The sequence below is a fragment of the Acanthochromis polyacanthus genome, chromosome 22, assembly GCF_021347895.1.
Source record: "Acanthochromis polyacanthus isolate Apoly-LR-REF ecotype Palm Island chromosome 22, KAUST_Apoly_ChrSc, whole genome shotgun sequence".
Taxonomy (NCBI): Eukaryota; Metazoa; Chordata; class Actinopteri; family Pomacentridae; genus Acanthochromis; species Acanthochromis polyacanthus.
Genome location: NC_067134.1, coordinates 26,669,268 through 26,691,870, shown reverse-complemented (window position 1 = coordinate 26,691,870; position 22,603 = coordinate 26,669,268). Strand labels below are relative to the sequence as shown.

Below are 22,603 nucleotides of genomic sequence, written 5' to 3'. Positions count from 1 at the left end.
AGCATCAAGAGTAGTGATTTAAGTTCACCTTTGTTCTGCACTGACTGGCTTGTGCGTGAAGAAATTTGGATATGGTTCTCTCCTAGGGTCTGAAAAAGTGATGAAGCTGTCCCTCCCTCTTTACCTGGGAGACGAGGGAGATGAGGGGGTCGGAGGAGAGGACGGACATCAGCCCTACAGGGAGCTGTCCATCACCGTTACCTTCCAGCTTCCCAGAATCACCGTCCACCCTCCTCAAATTCTTCTCACCCCAGTACCCCTGGACAGCAACACAGAAACCACACTTACCTTGCTGGCTGTAGGTTATCCAAGGTTGGTTCAAACACACACACACACACACACACACACACACACACACACACACACACACACACACACACACACACACACACACACACACACACACACACACACACACACACACACACTCCAGGCCATTTTCAACAGCGTGGATCATGACATACGGACAACTGCTTTGTAGCTGTCAGCTTTTTTGGGTAGACCGAGCAATAACGATGATAGACTTTCATTGAGTTTAAGTTTTTCTGACTTGTGGCAATTTACCATCTGTGTGGAGCCACCGGAACTAAACGGATGCCGAGGAAACAAAGCCGCACTCACAAGCTGAATACATCATTTATTTCAGTGGGGTTTTTATCAGGATTCATCGACTGGCGCGTCTGCTGTCGCGCTGGCGTTTGGATTTCACATTGTAAGCCAACATGCTAATCCACATTGCTAGGTGGTTTACGCTGCTGTTCAGACTTCAGAGTGGACAGAAATCTGGCTGCGTTATTACAGTTCTGGCAGCACTTTTAGTACCGTCTTCCCATGACTGGACAGAGGAGAGCAATGCATGTTTTAAGGTCTTTATTCTTCTCATATAAACATTCACCAATCAGCCACAACATTAAAACCACCTGACTAATGTTATCAAGGTCCAAGTCATGCCGAGGAACACTGCAAAAAAATGATTCCGTTTAGTTTTTGTGCTTATCACAGTACCGTCTGAGAACTACTAAACTAAATAAAGCTTCCTGTGGTCCATGTTTTCTAGGGGTACCATCATTTTTGTCCAGGCCTGGTTCATGAGTGTATTTTTAAAATAATTCTGTTAAACCATGGTTCAAAAGCACTGTCTGATTTTCACTGGTTAATTTTCACAGAATTTTTATTTATTCTTACTTTTGTCAGATTCAGATTATTTCTGTGACCACTGTGGGTTTTTCTTTCATTAACCGAGGCGTACCAGCAACTTGTGTGTTTCCACTGTTATCAGCCTCTTTTTACGTTGGCAGTGGAACGAACGTATCGGCTCGGGTGGATGAGATAAAAACAGAGGATGGTACAAAGATACAGCCTTTCAGTGTCGTCTTTCCAGAGGGTAGCACCATCCCTGCTCAGGACCATGACAAGGTACAGTCCTTGTTAACCCTATGAAGAAAAAGATCCAAAAACACTGCTGCTTACTCTGACTTACCGCAGTGGAGGATTTTGTGTCCTGTGGTCTAAATTCAGTGTGAATGGACTTGTGCTGTATTTGTGTCAATAGAGAGTTACAGCATCACATCTGTTAGCTCACCTGATCAGAGGAAAAACATCCATCCACCCATTCTCTCTATACACCACTTTATCCTCACTAGGGTCATGGGGGGTGCTGGAGTCTATCCCAGCTGACTCAAGCGAAGGCAGGGGACACCCTGGACAGGTCACCAGTCTGTCACCCTACAGACAATTTAGAGTAACCAATTAACCTCAGCATGTTTTTGGACGGTGGGAGGAAGCCGGAGTACCCGGAGAAAATCCACGCATGCACAGGGAGAACATGCAAACTCCATGCAGAAAGATCCCAGGCCCAGGCCGGGATTTTAAGCAGGATCTTCTTGCTGCAAGACGAAAGTGCTAACCACTATTCCACTGTGCAGCCTTCAGAGGAAAAACACCAGAATAAAATTTAAAGTGTGATTAATTTTCTTGGTGACATTAAAATTGAAATACCTTCATGATCTCTAGAATAACAGCCTCTTTTTTGTTCTATCTGCAACCTGTCCCCAACAGGAAACCGATGCTGCGTCTCTGCTCTGCAGCGTCTCGTTCTGCTCCGCTGTACCTCTGTCTCTTTGCACAACCATCACCTTTACTGATCACCTGCACAACAGGTAACCTTGTTCTCATCTAAATTTAGTCAAGAATAAATCAAGACATTTTAGTTTAGTTCCCATCAGTGACATTTTGGTGTAATTATGATCAGCAAATTTGTAAATAAGCTCACATGAGAGTGTCATTTCTCTGTTTAAATACACGCCTTAGAGGATGAACACTTTGCTTAAGTCATGTTTTAAAAAATGCATTTAAGCTTGAAACAATCCACCACCGTATGTTTTCCCGATGTTTATCTTTGGCTCTGCCTTTCCTCCTCAGCTTTAAGGTGAAGTTGTTTGTCATATGTGACAGCTGTGTGCTGACCGTCTGGCCCTACATGGCTCTGCACCGTTCCACACAGCAGATAGTTCTCAGGACAGGTACTCTGTAGCAAACACAAGACTGGTAGAATACACCTCTTGGTAACTTCTAAAATGTTATTTATTCCACATATTCCCCTTGTGTCTGAATGCTGTATGTGTCATTTAGGGGCCACAGCTGTTGAGGCGATCCTTCAGCGCTATCACACACCAAGCCCTGTCTCTGGAATAACGTCATCATCATCTTCATTTGATCACAACAGCTCAACAATTAGGAATTCAGGTCAGAAAATGGAATGGACATGTTGTTGGTGACACATTTATTTGTCTCTTTGTAGCAGTTTGAGCATATATATCTATATTTATGCATGACAGTCGTCATATCTACCATTTTTAGACTCCATTTCAGGTAGTGACAGTATGAGCGGGCAGGCTAGCGGAGACACAGAAGTCTCTCCTACAAGAGAAACCCCAACTAATCTCGGTATACCAGAATTCCCTGCCGCCAACACAGAGATGGGACCATACTACCAGAATGTGTTATTGGCTGTGGAGAGGTGGTTTAGCCTCTTTGGATGGCCAAACGGACCACACCCTGTCACTGTGCCACACACGCTCAGAAGGTACAATCAAATTTAGCTCAAGCTCAACCACAGTTTAGAGTTTGGTGGATGTTAACAGGACTCTGCTTCTGTGTTCATATTGCGTGTCTTGTCTCCTTTCAGAGTTGTGTCAAAAACCCGGACAAACAAAACCACTGGACGGACTTATAGCGTCAGGCTGAATAAAGATACAAGGTGAGTGTGTACAAAGCAACAGACAGTAGTTTCACTGAAGCTCTTCTGGGGTTTAATTTCGTCTGGCTCAGAATACATGCATTCAACTCTCTGTGTCGGTGTGTGTAGGTCTGTAGTGGACATGCTTCAACACCTGACTGGCAAACACATTCCTGGTATTCCTCACTGCCAGACCTTTTCCAGCGATATAGGCCAGCGCACGAATCAGCTGCTGCAACAGCATGACATTATACTTGCTTTTCTGAGGTAGGCCTTACACACACACAGCTTGTCATCAACATGTGGCAGCAGTTTCACATTTTACATGCAGTTGTAGCTGGATAAATGCTTCATTCACTTTAAGGCAGATGGTATTATGACGACGTCACTTGGTCGCACCTAAAACATTTCTATAACCTTCATAACAAGACAAGAATCTGGAATGAATGTCGTCAGGCAGTGCTAAGTAAAATATGCAAGGAAGAAAATTCGGCATGTAAAATTGCTGTATGTGACAAATAAGCCAGTTGTAAGTTTCTGAGGAGATTGTTCCCATCTCATATCTGTCTGTTTAATCTTCCCGTCTTTAAAACGCCGTCTCTAAAATTTCTCTTCAGGCAAACAATGTGGATGAAATTGTAAACATCCAGGGAAATGTGCAGTATTTTGAACTGAAATAAGATTCCTAACTTGACATCTGATCAGGATGATTCCTGGGTAGGTTTTCTGTGGTGCAGACAAGGAAGGATGTGGGCTGCCAATGAAATCACAATATGAGGGATAACCTCTTTAAACACTATGCATTTTTGACAGTTTGGTCAATATTTGTGCAGTACTTTGGTCACTGGAGTAGGAAATGCTCTTTTAAGATGCATTTTTACATTTAATTATTTGCACAAAAAAAGCTGCTTTTGTAACGTTAAATACAATCTTGATTTTTTTTAATGTAATTTTTGATCCTCAAATTTGTTGCTGTCTCAGTCTTTGAGGGATATCTTACTCAGGGTAAATATTCTGAGTCTTTAGTGTCATACTAGGAACATACACTCAACAAAAATATAAACGCAACACTTTTGTTTTTGCTCCCATTTTTTATGAGATGAACTCAAAGATGTAAAACTTTTTCCACATACACAATATCACCATTTCTCTCAAATATTCTTCACAAATCTGTCTAAATCTGTGAGAGTGAGCGCTTCTCCTTTGCTGAGATAATCCATAAAAAATGGGAGCAAAAACAAAAGTGTTGCGTTTGTATTTTTGTTGAGTGTACATGCAAGAGTCCCTCTGTGATTGGCAAAATTGTACTTTGACAGGTGGAACCAGCAGTGTTCCATGTGTTATACCCGAACAAAAATGTTGTAGAACACTTGTGAGTCATTGTTTTCTTTCTGTCCACTGTGATGGTGTGTTTAGGGTGCAGGGAGCCTGTCTTTGTCATATCAGACCAGAGTTCTTGCTCGATGCGTTGGAGTTTAAACACTGGTGCTCCCTACAGGTATACATATACACAGAGACAGCATTTTTATCATTAACCCATATCGCTTCTTCTAAATTAAGTTTTATAATATTGGAATGGAAGACTACAAGTAGCTGCTTTAGCGTGGCCTCATTGTTACGTGTCGATTGTGTTTCTCTCAGTCTAATGATGCAGAGAACGACCTGGACTATAACGCTGTTGATTATGAGTCTCTGAGCAAACGATCCTGGACTGACGTGCTGCTGCAGACATACAAGGTGGAATACACAAGGTGTCTGGTTAGATTATAAGCCTTATCTTTCACTGGAAAAACTGCCCTTCTCACAACAAGAAAAAGGAGCTTATTTCAAAGAACTTTTACCTTGAAATAAGTTAAAAAAAAAATAAATAAATCTGCCACTAGAACAAGTGAAAAATGGCTTGGTAAGATTTCTTGAAATAAGAGATGATATTTAGAATATTGAGATCTTAAAATTAGCTGGGAAACTTATTTTAAGCTGTATTTGACCAGGATTGTCAAGCTTAGGTGTCTTAGCCCTCCTTTTGTTCTCAAAATATACTGTTGCCTTGTCTGAAGAAAAAAAAATCCAAAAATTCAGCAAAAAAAATCCCCAAATCATCAGGAAGAAAATTCCTTAAAAGTTTTATTTTAAAGAAATCCCCAAATTTAGCAAGAAATAAAAAAATATAAAAATTGTAAATATTTTCAAAAAATGAACAGAAGTCTTCCAAAAAAATCCTAAAAATATCTAAAGTGATTACATATATATCAGTGAAAATTCTAGCACTTTCTTTAAGAATATTTAGGAAAAAATCAACTCTTTCCTGAATGTTCTTAAAGAAACATTTTTTTTAACATTTCTGTTTTTCCACCAAAAAATGTTCAAAAATTTCACCCAAAAAATTGAAAATGTGAAAGTTTTCACTGTGAAAATATATATATTTTGCCACATTTTAAAACTTTAAAACGAGTCAATTTGACCCGCAGGACGACACGAGGGTTAAAACAAGATAATTTCAAGATTGTTTGACTTAAGATGCGTTGTCTTAAAACAAGTCCCTCCATCTTGCTAGAATGTCACTTGTTAAGTGAATTTATCTTAAATCAAGTGGGATGAGACATTTAGACTAAAAATAAGACAAATAGACTTGGTAAGATTTGGAGTTTTTGCAGTGTTAGGTTCTTTAACTTTACAAGTACTTTGATTTTCTTGAAAATATGTCTACGTGGAGTTCGTAGCTGTAATTTCCTGTCGTCAGTCCCGTACATCTTTTCTGGCTTACCTTCCTCCCTATTCCTGTCCTTTCTTACAAGTTATCAGTAAAAATATAAATATTTGCAAGATTATCAAATAACGGTTACATTTTTTTCATCTAATCTTTAAAGATTAGATGATAGATTATGTTGATTTCAGGCCTGAAAACAGCAAAAATATTAACTATGATACAAAAAGTCCCGTAATTATATCTTGACCCATTTGGTAATCTTGTAAATATCAGTTGTGATAATAATACATCACTTCACACATGCTTAACTCATAGTAGCTCAGTGGAAGTCAGAGAGCATTTTTGTGTTGGGAACCTCATTAAATACCACTGTTGATACTATGTCTCTTCACATTGCCAGGTGCTGGTGTTGTGTCGCGTGTCAGAGAACAAAACTCCGAACCACAACGATGGAGAAGGAACGCTGCCCCGGGCCAGTAATGTCTATTCATCCTGGGAGCTGCAGCTGCTCTCCTGGCTCAACATGCACTACCAGAGCATGAGAGAGACTGCTTGGAGCACAGGTAGGACACACGGCAAGTGGATTATTTTAAGGGTCTTTTCGGCAGTCAGTCATCATGACATTCTCTGCATGCTTTACTAGAAAAGCTAATGTACGATGCTAAAGAAAATAAGATTGAAAATGTCAAATATGTAGAAAAAAAACAGTTCCACCTCATTCTGCCAAACTTAACTGAATTGTCAAGGCCCCAACTTCACAGACTGACTTCAGAAACTTGCAGATCCTTGAAATCGCGAGATGGAGCCCTCTGAATTAGACTTGTATTACCGGCATATCCCAAGACCAGGTCGAGATCTGGGGGATTTCGATGCCAAATCAGCACCTTGAACACTTGACATGTTCCTCAAACCATTCTGGAACAATGTTTGTAAATTATTCTGTTGATTGGGGCTGCTGCCATCGGGGAATACATCCATTCATTCTCTATCCACCGCTTTATCCTCACTAGGGTCATGGGGGGTGCTGGAGTTTATGCCAGCTGACTCGGGTGAAGGCAGGGGACACCCTGGACAGGTCACCAGTCTGTCACAGGGCTACATATACAGACACACAATCACACTCACATTCACACCTACGGACAATTTAGAGTAACCAATTAACCTCAGCATATTTTTGGACTGTGGGAGGAAGCCGGAGTACCCGGAGAAAACCCACGCATGCACAGGGAGAACATGCAAACTCCATGCAGAAAGATCCCAGGCCCAGCCCAGGATTTGAACCGGGGATCTTCTTGCTGCAAGGCGAAAGTGCTAACCACTACAGCACTGTGCAGCATCGATGAATACAGCTGCCACAAATGTTTCTACGTGGTCCGCAACAATCTTTAAGTAACATCCACATAGATGGCAAAGCTTTCCAACAACGTTGCCCACAAAATCACATTGTCTTCCAAAAGCTTGCCTGCCTCCCATCATGCCATCTCTTCACCTGATAAATGATACACCTGCACTTGCTGTCCATGTGATGTAAAAAGAAGTGTGATGAATCAGACCAGGCCACCTTCTTCCATCGCTCTACTGTCCAGTTCTGACGCTCACATGCTCATTATAACCACAGTGGAAATGGTGCTTCTCTAACCTTTTTAATTCTTTGAGGAGTTTTTAATTGAATATTTTCTACATTTCCTTTTTTCTGAATTAAAGTAGACTCTGTGATAGTATTTCTTGAAAACTAGAAGCAGAATTTAATATCCTTACTTAAGATATAAAGCAAAAAATATTCCATTTGATGCCTTGTCATGATCAATCAATTCTTAATAGTAGTTTCTGGATTGTACAGGTGGAGTCCCATCAGCACGCTGGATAGTGAACTTTGACTTGGACTTGACAGATGGACTGGTGCTGGCCGCTCTGCTTGCTGCCTACTGCCCTTATCTGGTGCGTGAGTGTGCGCACAAGTGTCTGATTGTGTGGGAGAGGTGGTTTTTCCTCGTGTGAGAGATGGCTGTTAATACCTGGAAGTGGCACTGCGATTGATGTAATTAGATCTGAACAAGATTAAGGAGCCTCTTAACATGATGAGCTCCATTTGTGAGTGAGAGAGTGCACTTGCTCTGTATTTTAACAGTGGAATCCTCTAGAACAGGGGTGTCAAATTCATTTCAGTTCAGGGGCCACAGTCAGCGCAATTTGACTTCAAGTGGGCCGGACCATTAAAATCAAAGCATAATAACATGTAAGTAACAACAACTCCAAAATGTTTTTGTTTGTTTTCATGCAAAAAAGTCAAAGTACACGTACCTTGACACTGCAACGTCATCCGGCCAGATTGGACCCTCTGGCGGCCGGATTTGGCCCGTGCACCTTATATTTGACACCCCTGCAGTAGTAGATGGTTGCCTGAAAGAGTGGAAGAGAAAATGTTGCCAAATTTCAAAACCTGAGACTTTTAGCTCAACGGATTACGTGAAAGAAACAAGTGAAGTTCCAGATAAATCTCGTCATAGTTTTTATGTCCCACTGACTCGCTCCTCTTCAGATCAGGAGCCATTTCCGGAGGATGTACACCACAACCAGCAGCCTGGAGCAGATCCTTCACAACAATATCATCGTAACTCAGGCTTTAACTACACTTGGTCTCAACATAAATGTACAGGTAAATGGACCACAAGGGCTGGGTGCTGTGTTCCACAAATGCACAAAGACGACCAGTTGGTGTCCACATTCAATAAATTAGAAGAATTACCTGTAACCAAGTCTCCTGCATCTACACGGAAACATGATAGTCCTCCCTTTTCTTTGCACTGTTTTGTTTCACTGTTCCATTCAAATCAAAAGTTTAACGGGAAAGGCACGGCTCTGTGATCTGGCAGCAGTTTCATCCACCATCCACCACAAATGAAAGATATTTGATCCTAAGCACGTCTTGCATCAAAATAAAGGAAATGACTCTTTAACTCGTCAACTAATATTCAGAAAAAGCATAAATCAGGCCTATGTTTTCAGCATGAGCTTCACCTCAGGCTGTATAATTCAGCCAGTATTCAATTTTGACCCGTAGGATGACACGAGGGTTTAAAGTAGCTTTACAATGACATCATCATTTTTATTGTTTGCTCTTATTCTGAAGGCATCCGATGCTTCAAGACTGTTTAATGCCACGCTGCATCTTTCACAACTCGTTGATTAAACTTCTCCACGTGCAAATGATGCAAAGAAAACTGGCATCATTAATATCCCCTGATCGTCCTGCAGCACACTGAGCTCATCTTTACTCGTGTCTTCTTCACTGTAAACTGATGTGATCTGTACTTGGTGTCTACGGAGGGTGTTTCATGAAGAAGCAGACTTGAATGTGTTTGATCCCACCACCTCTGAGTCTGATCCATGAAGTCACCATTACACATGCTATAGTTTTATGTGCCTTGATAGAGAAGTATGGGCTAATTATGACATCAGCGACCTCGATTAACGACCTTTAAGTGGATGTTTAGCGTTGTTGTGTGACGTTCTCAGCCCACAGACCTGTCAGATCCTAATCCGGTGCAGATGTTGATCCTGTGTGTTCACCTGTATGAGAGGCTGCCTCAGTACCTGCCTGTACGCACCGTTACTCTTTCAGGAGCTCTGCACACCACCTTCAGTAAGCAGGTAATGCACAAACACAGAAACACACAGACTTTGGTATTAGAAGACATCTAAATAAGAATTAAACTGCATTCCTTGTAACTCAAATAAATGAGCTGTGGAGGGACTGATAATGACTCGGATAATAACCTTGACAGATAACAACCCGCAGCAAAACATAAACGCTGCTATTGTGACTGCAGACACACATTAACAGGATTACTGACACACACATACATTAATAGGATTACAGACAAAACTGCACATGCGCTAACTGGATTACAAACACAGCCAAATATATATTTCGGTGATAATCCACAATGTCGGATTAAACCACGTTACAAGATTAGGTGTTTGTTCGCGCAAAGCGAGGTGGATTTCATTGTTGTGTTGTTTTCTGAGAGCGCAGTTTGCCCGTGTGTCTCTTTGTGGCTGCGCTTACCCATTTCTGCTTGTGTTTGTGTGCGGATTGTAGGTGCGCCTTAAAAGCCCGTACTCCCAGAATATCAAATACCGGGCCTTCATTTTTGGAAAGGACGCCCACCTCTTCTCCCTTCCCAATGGGTCTGCAGTCAGCGTTCCTCCAAAGTATGTCTTTAGGACTTAGAAGATTAAACATTTTGTACATTTTATCACACGTTCCACTCTGGGGAACCTGCAGCATAAAACTACTTTAATTTAGTATGAGATTTCTCTTTTATATGCTATCCCTTACTTATCCTCCTCTATATTTTGGGGCGAATATTATACTTTTTCTTTCTTTCTTCATGTACAAAATCACCCTATAAAATGTCATATGTTGTAAGAGAGTGGCATTTACTTGAACAATTGCAAAGGAGTGTTGCTAATTAACCTCTAATATATTTAACCCTTGTGTCGTCTTGCAGGTCAAAATTGACTCGTTTTAAAGTTTGAAAATGTGGGAAACTTCTGATGTCCACATTTTCAACATTTTTGGGAAATCTTTGAACATTTTTTTGGAGAAAAAAAAGAAATGTTTTAAATATTTCTGAAGAAAATTTACCAAAAAATCTACCAAAATCCAGCAAAATTCACTGAATTTTGTTTGATTTTTTTTTTGTGAATGTTCTTAAAGAAAATTTTTGAAGTTTTACTGTTATATACATGTAATCACTTCAGATATTTTTAGGATTTTTTTGAAGATTTTTACTCATTTTTTGAAAATATTTACAAGAATTTCTTTCCAAATTTGGGATTTAAAAAAAAAAACTTTGAGGGGAAACTTTTGCGGAATTACTGGAATTTACTTCCTGAAGATTTTGCGAATTTTCAGAAATTTTTTGGGATTTATTCAGACAAGGAAACAATATTTTTGGTGCAACAGGAGGGTTAAATGCCATCAATTCAATCTGCATTTCTGTGGTCGGAAGAAACAAAAATTGGCTGCAATAACCAGAAATATGTTTAAAGGAGAGAAGGTGAGGCCTTTAACCTCAAGAACACCAAACCTACGGTCAAGCTTGGTGGTGGATTTCTGCTTTCAGGCCATTAATGTTTGATTGGACTGAAATATGGCAGCCATGGCAACGGAATTGATGCTGTTGCCATGGGAAGGAAGGTACTTGGTCTGTCACAATGTTTAGGTGAGCTGTACATATCAAAGTGACATCCACGTGAAGATTTCCCAGCAGGGCATTGCTTTGTAATAAGATGATCCTCTGTCAGTGGTTTTAACAGTAATTTTATGTTTACGAGCGTGTTTTCCAAAGTAAAGGATATAACCTTGAAAGAGAAGTGCTGTGCAGCAAAATTTCCCTTTCTGAAACATTGTGCGTACCTTTGCAATTATTAATACTTTCCAAAAACTTGTATTGTTTGTAAGTGCTGCCTGTGCATCCCGACTTCTAAAATAGCTTGTTTTGGGCAGACCGGTGCCCTGCACGGAGCAGGAAAACATCCTCTCAACTTATTCAGCTCACAGTCCAAACTGAGTAAATTTAGCTTTGCTTTGAGACCGTACTGGAGCTCATTAAAATGTACCAGTGTTGCTCTCAAGTGAGGCCTGCATTTAAAAATAGCCCATGTCCCATTTTGAAATCCCTCATTTTCTTTCCAGAACGCCGTCTTTAAGCTGATGATTTATCAGCCATAACCTGCAAATGAGAGGTTATGTCATAACTATTGCATTCTGCTTTCCATAAACTTGTTAAATTATAGGATCTTGCTGTCGATGTTTTCACAGGTCAAGCGTGGAGCTGGCAGTGCATTTCACTTGCTCTTTCCTACAACCAAAGGAGGCAGTCCTGCTGCTCATTTCCAGCTCTGCCTTTGGCCTTCGTTGCACCACTCTGGCCTTCAACCTGCAGACTAATGTCAGCCACATCACCCCTACAGTGAGTTAATTTACTCTAGCGCTGACAACTGACTGCCACGCTGCAGTTACCCTTCCTCCACTACTAGTAGCTGCCTTCAGTCCTCACTGATTTGCTCGCTGTCTGTCTGACTGGATCACTACTCACTAGTCTGGAGCATAGTGTCTTTCTGAAAGCTTTCTGCTGCAGAGAGCTGTATGCTGATAGAACAAGATCTGCTTCACGTTGTCTCTCCTTAGAACACTGTCAAGTGCAAGTCCCCGTGCTACCAGCTGAAAGCGATCCAAGTGCCGCTAATTAATACTTTCAACAGACCCGCTATCTTCAGGTAGGTCATTAAAAATGGAAAATGTCAGTGCATCTGAATTGTTATATAAGCAATAATAAAATTAATATATTCCCCATGTGGCAGACTGTAGCTGGCTGTGTTTGATCAGGTTTAATGTACTTTTCCCAGTCCAGTGGAACTGAGAGCAGTTTTCTTTGTATTCTAACAGCAGTGAGACTTACACAGAGTACAGATACAGATGATTTGTGATTTTATGTTGCTACTCTGTTGCGTGAACATACATGACTGTTCGAAAGTCTGGGGTCACCAGGCAGTTTCATGTTTTTCATGAAAACTCCCACTTTTATCCATGTGCTAACATAACTGCACAAGGATTTTCTAACTATCAATGAGCCTTTTAGCACCATTAGCTAACACAATGTAGCATTAGAACACAGGAGTGATGGTTGCTGGAAATGTTCCTCTGTACCCCTATGGACATATTCCATTAAACATTTCCACCTAGAATAGTCATTTACCACATTAACAATGTCTAGACTGGATTTATGATTCATTTATTGTCATCTTCAATGAAAAAAATGCTTTTCTTTCCAAATAAAGGGCATTTCTAAGTGACCCCAGACCTTTGAACAGTAATGTACATGTAAATCAGGCATTTTAATGCAAAGACTTGGTTTAAGATAAGGTTAGATTAAGGTTAATGTTGTGGGTTAGGTAAGGCTAGGCCAGGAGTAGTTTGAATAAGTCAAAGTAATACCCTTTAAAATGAGGAGCACGCTGTTTGTGGGTGAATGTGTTTGTGTGTTTTAGGGTGGTGCTGGTGGAATCTACATTCAACCCACTGGATCCTACAACGAACAAAGGCAGTCTTGTCAAACACACATCCCCTCAAACCAAGTAAGACATGCACTGTTCTTAATACAGCATAGAGACATTTGGTATATAGGAAGAGAGAGATTTGCAGGAGGATTGAGGTCATATTTGGTTCACCTGAGTCTGGCTGTGTCTGCTGATATCCATAAGCCAGAAGTGACTATGATTTTCTTTCCTCCTCCTCCCTTTTTCAGTCCAGAGCAGATCATCTCAGACCACAGACTGTATGCCTCAGACAAGATCTCTGGAGAGGAGATAGAGGGTTAGTTGGAAAAACACACAAAGTAAAATGGCATACATGTTCTCTGTTATCTGTGTATACACACGTGTAAATCCGGCCTTTCTTCATGTGTGTGTGGTTGTGGACTACACATGGCCAGATGGTGAGGGCAGCGAGTTCCTGAGTCCAGTGACGAGTGTTTGCCTGATGCCCGGCCAAGCAGACACTCTGTACATCTACTACCTGCCCTTCTGCCCCGGCACCAAGTACTGCTCTGTGCTTCTTGTTAGCCAACAGGTCAGAGTGTGTGGGTGTGTGAGTCTGCCATTTCCCTGCTAGTTCATTAACTGAGTGTTCACATACGGACAGACGGCCATGCACATTTGCTGAATAGTATTCCAAAGACTTATTTCTCCAAGCGACCACAGTGAGCACTAAATTAAATTAGAATTATCTGCATGGAAAGCGAGCAGTGAAGTTACAGAACATTATAAAGGCAATCACTCAGCAAGTACAGCTGAAAATGATAAAAGACATCCATCCATTCTCTATACACCGCTTAATCCTCATTAGGGCCGCAGGGGGCTGGAGTCTATCCCAGCTGACTCAGGTGAAGGGAGGGGACATCCTGGACAGGTCACCAGTCTGTCACAGGGCTGCATACACAGACACACAATCACACTCACATTCACACCTACATGTTGCATATCACAGTCGTCATGCTGACATTTTAGTGAACTAGAAAAATACATCATTTCTGTCTGTGTCTACGTCCCTCCAGGTGGGAGATATGGTGTATATGATGAAGGCCACATCAGAGCTGCCTCTTCCTTCACCTCTCTCTGCAAGGCCCAGCGCTGACATCGTCTCTCAGCCCAAGAGTTCTGGTAGGAAACCTGTCATACAGATGCAGCCCATGAATCATTTAACCCTCATGTCGTCCTACAGGTCAAAATTGACCCGTTTTAAAGTTTGAAAATGTGGGAAAAAAATTTATTTTCACAGTGAAACTTCTGATGTCCACATTTTGAACATTTTTGGGAAATCTTTGAACATTTTTTGGTGGAAAAAAAATATTAAAGATGTTTCTTAATAACACTTACAGAAAAATCAACCAAAATCCAACAAATTTCGTTGGATTTTGGTTGATTTTTATACAAATGTTCTTAAAGAAAATAATATAACTTTTACTAATATATATGTAATCATTTTAGATATTTTTCATATTTTTTTGAAAGATTTTTATTCATTTTTTTAAAAGTATTTACAAGAATTTTCTTGCCAAATTTGGGGGATTTTTTTAAATAAAACTTTTAAGGGAAACTTTGAAGGAATTATTGGAATTTTCTTCCTGAAGGTTTTGCAAATTTTCAGAAATGTGGGAATTTTTTTGCTGATTTTTTAGATTTTTTTTTTCGGAGAAGGAAACAGTATTTTTTGGTGCCTGTAAATGAGGACCACGGGAGGGTTAAACTAGCATAGCGCAACGTGAACTCAGGCTGTTTTTCCAATAGCCAAATATTATGAACATTACTCAGGACATCAGTATTGTTTAAATCATTATTTCGCTGTTAAACATTTGATTCAAAATTGGTTCCACAGCAAGAAACATCTTCAGTGTACCTTTAGCTGTACTGACTACCCACATGTGTTCCACCAGTAGATACCCCTGTGTGTGTGCCGGTACTAACCCTACACTGCAAGCTGGGGCAGCTGTCTGAGGAGGTGCTGCGAGTGCCCCGGATCAATATGCAATGGGAGCAGGCTCTGGCCACGTGGGGTCAGCGCTGCATGAGTGGCGTTGAGCGTAAAAGGCGGACGCTGACACACACTTTAGACAGCAGCACCGTGAGGACAAGCGCAGCCAAACAGAGGCTCTTCAGACAACCAGTATGAACACAAACACACTCAGGCAGGAGTTTACAGTCAAAACGTCCAGGTCTGAGTGGTAATTGGACGTTTCTGTGTTGCCATTCTACATGCTGTCCTTCTCTTTTCTTGTCCCCTGTTTGGCCCAGCTGTTAAAGGATGTTTACCACGATAAAGGGATAAAGTACAATGTGGAGGTTTCTTTGCCCCAGTGCTTCACCCTACCCAGTACCGTTACAATACCGATAAAAGAAGACACCGAAATAGCGTGGGAGAATCCTGCAGGTACGCACACATGCATCTGAAATACGTGAATTCCAGTATGTCAGGAAAATTCATCAATGGAATCCTGACTTCTCAAATTAACTCTCAGAGTCGTCTGTCAAGTCAAAGTTAAGTTTTACGTGAACATGAACAGAGGACAATCTGAACAAGTGATCGACTAAGGCGAGAAACAGCTTAGCTTTTACACAGACACATAAACATGAGTTAAACATTTTGGTATGCGTTATCTCTCGTATAACACAGTATGACCAATTCAGTAAGTAAAAGGTAATAAACAGTCAAGTTAGAACTGTGTATGTCTGGCCCTTGCCCTTTTATTAATGCCATAAATTAATTACAAAACTGATTGACAGACTCCAAAGTGCATCCTGTAAATCAAATTTGCTCATTAACACACAAGGCAAAAACATTTCTGTCTTTCAGGTATACTGTACACTACCGTTCAAAAGTCACTTAGAATTGTCTGCATTTTTGAAAGAAAAGGAGTTTTTTTCAATGAAGATAGCATTAAATGAATGATAAATCCAGTGTAGACATTGTTAATGTGGTAAATGACTATTCTAGCTGGAAATGTTTAATGGAATATTTCCATAGGGGTACAGAGGAACATTTCCAGCAACCATCACTCCTGTGTTCTAATGCTACATTGTGTTAGCTAATTCAATTCAATTCAATTCAATTTTATTTATATAGCGTCAATTACAGTCAACTCGTCTCAAGACGCTTTACAGAACCCAAATGCCTGACCCCCAGAGCAAGCCCAAAGGCGACAGTGGCAAGGAAAAACACCCTTTTAACAGGGAAGAAACCTCGAGCAGAACCCGGCTCTATATAGGGGGGACCCATCTGCCTGCTGGCCGGGGGGGTTGAGAAGGACAGAAGAGGGCAAGGGGGAGGGATGGGAGAAGAGGGAGGGGTGGGAAAGCAAGGAAAACACAACACACATTTGGATACATGCATGACAGGATATGTGACACAGACAAAGTATAAGCTAACATTGAAAACTGACTCATAATTTACTCTGATGATGTACGGCTCTGACATTAAACATACTCCATATATAGCCAGCAGTAAAATTCAAACAGTATGTAAGTTAGCATAACAGTATAGTGAAGGCAATGCAGAGTTGACTGGTGGAAAAAGGGAGCTGGAAGCAGAGGGCTGGAGGAAGGTCAGCAGCAGCATCCCACCGTGGACATGATGGAGACTGGACCAGCTGGTGGAACATCAACCGCAGATCTGAAGCATCCAGCTCTGGGACCAGGGACACTCGGAGAAATAGCACAGGGGGAAACAGAGTGAATGTACTGCAATAACGGTATACATATTAAATGTAAAGGTAGATAGAGAAGGGCTCAGTGCGTCAAGAAAAGTCCCCCAGCAGCCTATAGGCCTATAGCAGCATGACTAGAGGCAGAACGAAGGGACGTCCAAGAAGGAGTCAGCTGTGCAATGAAGACACAAGCCGAACCCCTGTGGGTCACCCAGTCAGCCCCAACTATAAGATTTGTCAAAAAGGAACGTTTTAAGCCTGGTCTTAAAAATAGAGAGGGTGTCTGCCTCCAGAACCCAAACTGGGAGCAGGTTCCACAGGAGAGGAGCTGATAACTGAAGGCTCTGCCTCCCATTCTACTTTTAGAAATTCTAGGAACAACAAGTAAGCCTGCAGCTTGAGAGCGAAGAGTTCTACTAGGATAATAAGGTACTATCAGATCTTTAAGATATGATGGAGATTGGTTATTAAGAGCTTTATATGTCAGAAGATTTTCTATTCTGGATTTAACAGGAAGCCAGTGAAGAGAAGCAAGTATAGGGGAAATATGATCTCTTTTGCTAACTCCTGTCAGTACTCTCGCAGCAGCGTTTTGGATCAACTGTAGATGTTTGAGAGAGCTATTTGGACAACCCGATAATAAGGAATTGCAATAGTCAAGCCTGGAAGTAACAAAAGCATGAACTAATTTTTCTGCATCACTCTGAGACCAATGGTGCTGAAAGGCTCATTGATGATGTGCAGTTATGTCAGCTCATGGATAAAAGTGTGAGTTTTGATGGAAAGCACGAGGTTGCCTTGGTTATCTCAAACTTTTGAGCGGTAGTGTATGTTTGGACCGTGCTAACCGCTTCACAGATGCCTGCTATGTCTACACTAGGCTTTCAGTCGTAGCATTGAGCTGTAGGAATGGAAATATGTTTACTCCTTCTGTGTCGACAACTGGATTGATTAAAACAACACCATATCTGTTCAGAAGAGATAGACAACTAATTTTCAGGTGGCAAGGAGTGTTATTGATGAACCAAGATCTAATTTATAACAAGGCTAAGTGACAGGAAGTTGCACCACCTGCAGTATCTGAGTTTTATCAGTCAAAAGCTGCTGAATATTTGCTAAATACTACCCTTCACTGACACCTCAAACTGTTGTGCAAAATTAATGTAGTCCCTGGTTGCTCCAGTGGAAATGTAGGTCAACTCCTTGGCCCTCCTGGTGAATTCCTGTTAATGAAATCCCTTAACAGTTTGCTGTTTTCTTATGTAGCTTTCACCACTTTTTGATCGTTCATCTCCCTCCAGTAGACTGTGACTGTGTGGACATCCCATTGCGGTTCCAAGCAGACTCAGTGGGACGGTATGCCTGTGAGGTGGTGCTCAAGTCCTGGTGTGATACCAGAGTCTACCAGCTGGAGGCGCTGGTCACTGCACAGGTAGATATGAACTGAAGAGTTTCATAAAGCTGTAAATTCTGTCCTTTTTCATGTGACTAATACTGCAGAAACTGGTGCATTTGTTACAACAGGGAGAATCCGTCCACTTGGATTTCAGTTCGCCTGCTCACCGTTCAGTCACACAACAGCTACCACTGGTGAGGAGAGAGTGAAAAGTCTGGTGTTTTGGTCAATCTGCAGTGTAACTTACAAAACCATTTGACCTAATTATGAATATACAGCAACTGAGGAGCATGGTTGTGTTGTGTGTTTGGCCATACAGATTGACTGAGTTAAATTCTACACTTTAACATTTTTAATCTGGAGAGGTAGAGTATGGTGTCAATGGGTCAATATATAAATGAATGAAATCTTGAAGTCTATGCGATATCTTGCATACATTTTTATTAAAGGTACATAAACTAATGTTTTTTATGTTCATTATGATCATGTCTTTACAAATTGCATAATTATTTATTATGGAAACAATCACTTATTAATAAAAAAAATGGCTGGATATCACTAAAATGTCAACTAAATAACCATTTGAATATAATAACAACCACCTTCTAGTTAGCTAAACAATAATAAAATGAGCTGATTACAAATAGTTTTGATTGTATTCTTTTTAATAAGTTGAGATAATCATGACAGATATTTCTTTTTTGGTGATATATCAGTTTTTAGATGGAAAATAACAAATTATATCACTTTCAGCTAAGTTCCCCGTTACAAAAACGCGTCTCCAGGAAGTGTGTTAATTCCAGATCACATGACCTGCTCCACATGATGTCATTTCCTCCTGAAGAAAAGAGTGGCAAGACTCCAAGGCTTTCTGAGTTATTTAATATAAAGTAGTCTACAGGTTTATTACAGTATCTTTAGAAATAACTTTCAATTTTACTCAATTGTATCTATAATAATTAGAAGAATGTTTCTGTAAAAATGCCATGTGGTGTTTGGCTGTAGGCGGCCATGTTGGTTTTAGGCCTGAAAACAGCAAAACATGTCAGCTATGATAGAAAAAGTCCTACAATTATGTATTGACCCAGCTTTAATTGTGTCAAACTGGGTTTAATTTAGTTGTTTTTTTGCCACTCTGTTACTCTCAGCCTGTGCTGACACATTAATGTGAATACAATAACTCATAAAGGGTCCATCATAGAAATGTACAGGTCTATGCACAGGTGCCTTATTAAGCACTCATGGAGTAATTGTAGAATAATAAGTCATGGGGTTTAACAGAATTTAGCTTTTGATTAACGTATTAATGATAATTTATACTGTAGCAGACGTGTGGGTTCCTTTATCTCACAGCACAATGAGACTCACCAGGACTGGAAAATGGAAGCTCAGGTTTGTGGTGAGGGATTCTCTGGCCCAAGCGTTGTAAACGTGCCAGCAGGAACTCGAGCCAGCTACCCCCTCACCTTTCACCCTGCTGCACAAGGCGTTGTCACGGTAATACACCACTTTCTCTTTTATTTTCTTCCATGCTTTCTGCCTTACTCTTTCACATTAGCTCTATTTATCTTCCTCGCTTCGTGCATACTCTCTGGTAAACCGTGTCGTCTTTACACCCTCGGCTTTGTGTGTGTTCAGGATCATTTCACACATCAGCAACAATTCTCAAGAAAGCCCACTTTGAAAATCCCCAGACATCAAGGCTCATCCACCAAGTCCTCTCATTCTCCTCATTAGCCGTCTCCACTCCGTCTTCCCGGGGAACTTTGGGCTCAAGTACCGCCACTTATCTTAATGCCTCAGACAGCAGCACGCTTTCTGGCCTGTGTGGGTTTTAAGATGATATCTGGGATTTTAAGCTGCCTCTGTGGTCAGTATCTTCTTTCACTGCGTCTCCTAACAGACTATTTCTGAAAGCAGCAGTCATTAGATTTTAAAAGGAGCAGCTGTTTTCTCTCCTTGAGGAAAATCTCTTGATAAAGCGGGACTGCAGCGTAGAAGACTAACTGATCCCTTGCAGTGACGAATAAATATGTCACGACTATTATCTTCTACATCTTCAGTGGCATATTCTAAGTCTGCTGGGCATATAGAAAGATTTTTGTCACTTGTAGAAACAAAAATAAACATTAATATAAAGGGAAATTCATTAAGATGTTAAGAAATGTTGTCTGTGCCAGTCAATTTATTTAATCATAGAGCGCATTTAAAAGTCTTTACCTGGCACTTTCTTGTTATAATATGTGATATGTTTTTCAAATAATGTCTTGGAGCATGACATAGTGAGTTGGACAGTGTAAATTCCAAAAGGAAGGAAAAATCAGTTGCAAAATTGGAGCGTTTACACAGATCCTTCTTCCCAGTGCTGCATTATAACTTCACTGGTCAACCTCATTTACTGCTGCTCCTTTTTTTCCTTCTTACACACACATTCCACTGACTTCTGTGCAATAATTTGTTACGACCTCACCCTTTTGTACATAGTTTCATTTTGTGTATATATGTTCTCTGCAAGTATCGCACTGTTTTATCTTGTTTGATCAAATCTATGATTAAGTCTGCTTTTGTGCTGCGTATGACACGTGTCTAAAGTATGGATTTTATATGTTTATTTCATTTTGGAAACAATTGGAATGCACGGAAATAGTCGAAGGAGAAAGGGGGGGAAAAAAGGACGTTGCATTGGCCGGGAATCGAACATTCAACCACTGATCCATCTATGCGCCTGAGCTGCGGCAGGGTCTTAAAGCCGGTCAGTTTGCGTGTTCAACCGGCTTCTCCCTCCACAGGGCACGCTGTCCTTACATAAAGACTGCGACGGGACAGAACACGTGTTTTCCCTCAGAGGGGTGGGAGAGCGCCCCCTGCCTGTAGACCACGTGGTGTTGCTCTGCACTGCTGGGAGGACCACACACACTCAGCTGGATGTCCCCAACTACAGCCAGAGCAAAGTCAATCTAAAGGTACAAGCAGTGAGATGTTGAAGAACTTTCTCTCCTGTACAGTAAATAATAACGCTTCTCCGTCTTCCGTGTCTGTACAGGTGGTGACAGACCTATCTGCTGTGAGCGGCAGCCCTTCCTTGGAGATTAAACCGGGTCGCACCGCTGCATACACTCTTGCTGTGTCACCATGGAAACGGGGGAAACAGACAGGTGGATTTGATCTTTCTTTTTTTTTTTTTTTTTTTGTTTTTCAGAGATTTACACAAAAGTGTTGGTTTTATTATAGAGCAACTTCAGCTAATATAGTGCAACTTTAACTAATATTGAGCAACTCAGTAAAATAGAGCAACTTTGACTATTATAGAGCAACTTTAGCTAATATAAAGAAACCTTAGCTAATATGGAGCAACTTTATTTGAGACTAGCTTTAACAATTCTAGAGCAACTTTAGCTAATATAGAGCAACTTCAGCTAATATAAAGCAACTTTGACTATTATAAAGCAACTTTAGCTAATATGGAGCAACTTTATTATAGAGTAGCTGTAACTATTCTAGAGCAACTTTCTTATATTTTGTTGCATTTTCCTGAAGAGGTACATGGATACTAATAAATTCTCGATTTCTTTTCTGCACTCAGATACTGTGGTTTTCATAGATTTGCACAAAAGTGTTGGTTCACTGAAGCATAACTAAATAAATTAAGAATTACATGAGCAAAATAAGCAATAAGTAACACTTCATCCATGCCTTTGTTTTCAGGTTGCGTCTCATTTGTAGAAACTGATGATGTGCAAGAGGCCAGTAAGGACAAAGGTAATTTATTGTGCTTTTCATAAACAAAATGACTTCTCAAAACTTGATTGTTCTGTTAAATTTGTGTCTTTGCATTTCTGCCATCTTTATGTTTGTCTCTCAGGGAATGCATCGGGACGCTATGAAGTTTATTTTTCCTTAGAGATCATTTGTGAGCCAGCAGCGCCCATAAAGGTCATCAATGTCCAGTGTACCACTCAGGTGAGTCGTACAAGCATCCTTACATCCTATGTGTTTGATCGGTGACCAAAATCACATTTTTTTTCCATTTTAAAACCTGTGTGATGTCTCTAACTAAATCAGGATAAACACAATATGACTGTACATTACTAGAAAGGGGTATCAAATCCTTTTTAATTCCCCCATCGTAGGTCTCTTATTTTATGGCGTAATGTGTACCATTTAAATAGTTCACCCTCTGCACACTTTTTAATGTGTGTTGACTCGTGCTTCTTTCATTTTAATACATTTTTTTCATCCGCCTAGAATGCAATCGTGCATCTTAATATGACTTGTATTGTAATTAAGGCAGAGTAAGAATACATTTACAGATAAACAGCCATAACGCTGCAAAGCAATTGAAGCCTAATTGCACAGCTGTCAACGTGTCCGACGATAACTTCAGGGATTTATGTGGGAAATAAATAAATATGAGAGACTAAGAGGCCATGATCCAGTGATTCAGTCAGTGAGAAGGACACTGACTGAACTGCTCTTTGATCTGCATAAAAAGC

General features: G+C 40.6%; 1 protein-coding gene across 9 annotated transcripts in view; it reads left to right on the top strand.

Annotated features, from left to right (window-relative positions):
- LOC110956466 (cilia and flagella-associated protein 47) overlaps nt 1–22,603 on the top strand; it is a 51,765-nt gene that overhangs the window by 16,141 nt on the left and 13,021 nt on the right. For 5 of the 9 annotated variants that reach the window (XM_051943275.1, XM_051943274.1, XM_051943273.1 and 2 more), the window contains 30 exons: nt 87–312; nt 1,299–1,416; nt 2,059–2,159; nt 2,422–2,522; nt 2,632–2,745; nt 2,860–3,085; nt 3,188–3,259; nt 3,368–3,505; nt 4,655–4,736; nt 4,880–4,975; nt 6,346–6,508; nt 7,786–7,883; nt 8,485–8,601; nt 9,462–9,596; nt 10,048–10,160; nt 11,776–11,926; nt 12,145–12,233; nt 13,005–13,091; nt 13,262–13,329; nt 13,448–13,584; nt 14,069–14,174; nt 14,948–15,177; nt 15,306–15,441; nt 18,016–18,146; nt 18,239–18,304; nt 19,464–19,607; nt 20,900–21,073; nt 21,154–21,265; nt 21,816–21,869; nt 21,973–22,070. In XM_051943275.1, coding sequence (XP_051799235.1) covers nt 87–312; nt 1,299–1,416; nt 2,059–2,159; nt 2,422–2,522; nt 2,632–2,745; nt 2,860–3,085; nt 3,188–3,259; nt 3,368–3,505; nt 4,655–4,736; nt 4,880–4,975; nt 6,346–6,508; nt 7,786–7,883; nt 8,485–8,601; nt 9,462–9,596; nt 10,048–10,160; nt 11,776–11,926; nt 12,145–12,233; nt 13,005–13,091; nt 13,262–13,329; nt 13,448–13,584; nt 14,069–14,174; nt 14,948–15,177; nt 15,306–15,441; nt 18,016–18,146; nt 18,239–18,304; nt 19,464–19,607; nt 20,900–21,073; nt 21,154–21,265; nt 21,816–21,869; nt 21,973–22,070 — 3,683 coding nt within the window. The remainder of the gene's footprint in view (nt 1–86; nt 313–1,298; nt 1,417–2,058; nt 2,160–2,421; nt 2,523–2,631; nt 2,746–2,859; nt 3,086–3,187; nt 3,260–3,367; nt 3,506–4,654; nt 4,737–4,879; nt 4,976–6,345; nt 6,509–7,785; nt 7,884–8,484; nt 8,602–9,461; nt 9,597–10,047; nt 10,161–11,775; nt 11,927–12,144; nt 12,234–13,004; nt 13,092–13,261; nt 13,330–13,447; nt 13,585–14,068; nt 14,175–14,947; nt 15,178–15,305; nt 15,442–18,015; nt 18,147–18,238; nt 18,305–19,463; nt 19,608–20,899; nt 21,074–21,153; nt 21,266–21,815; nt 21,870–21,972; nt 22,071–22,603) is intronic. The other 4 variants (XM_051943278.1, XM_051943271.1, XM_051943277.1 and 1 more) reach the window with 3 other exon arrangements.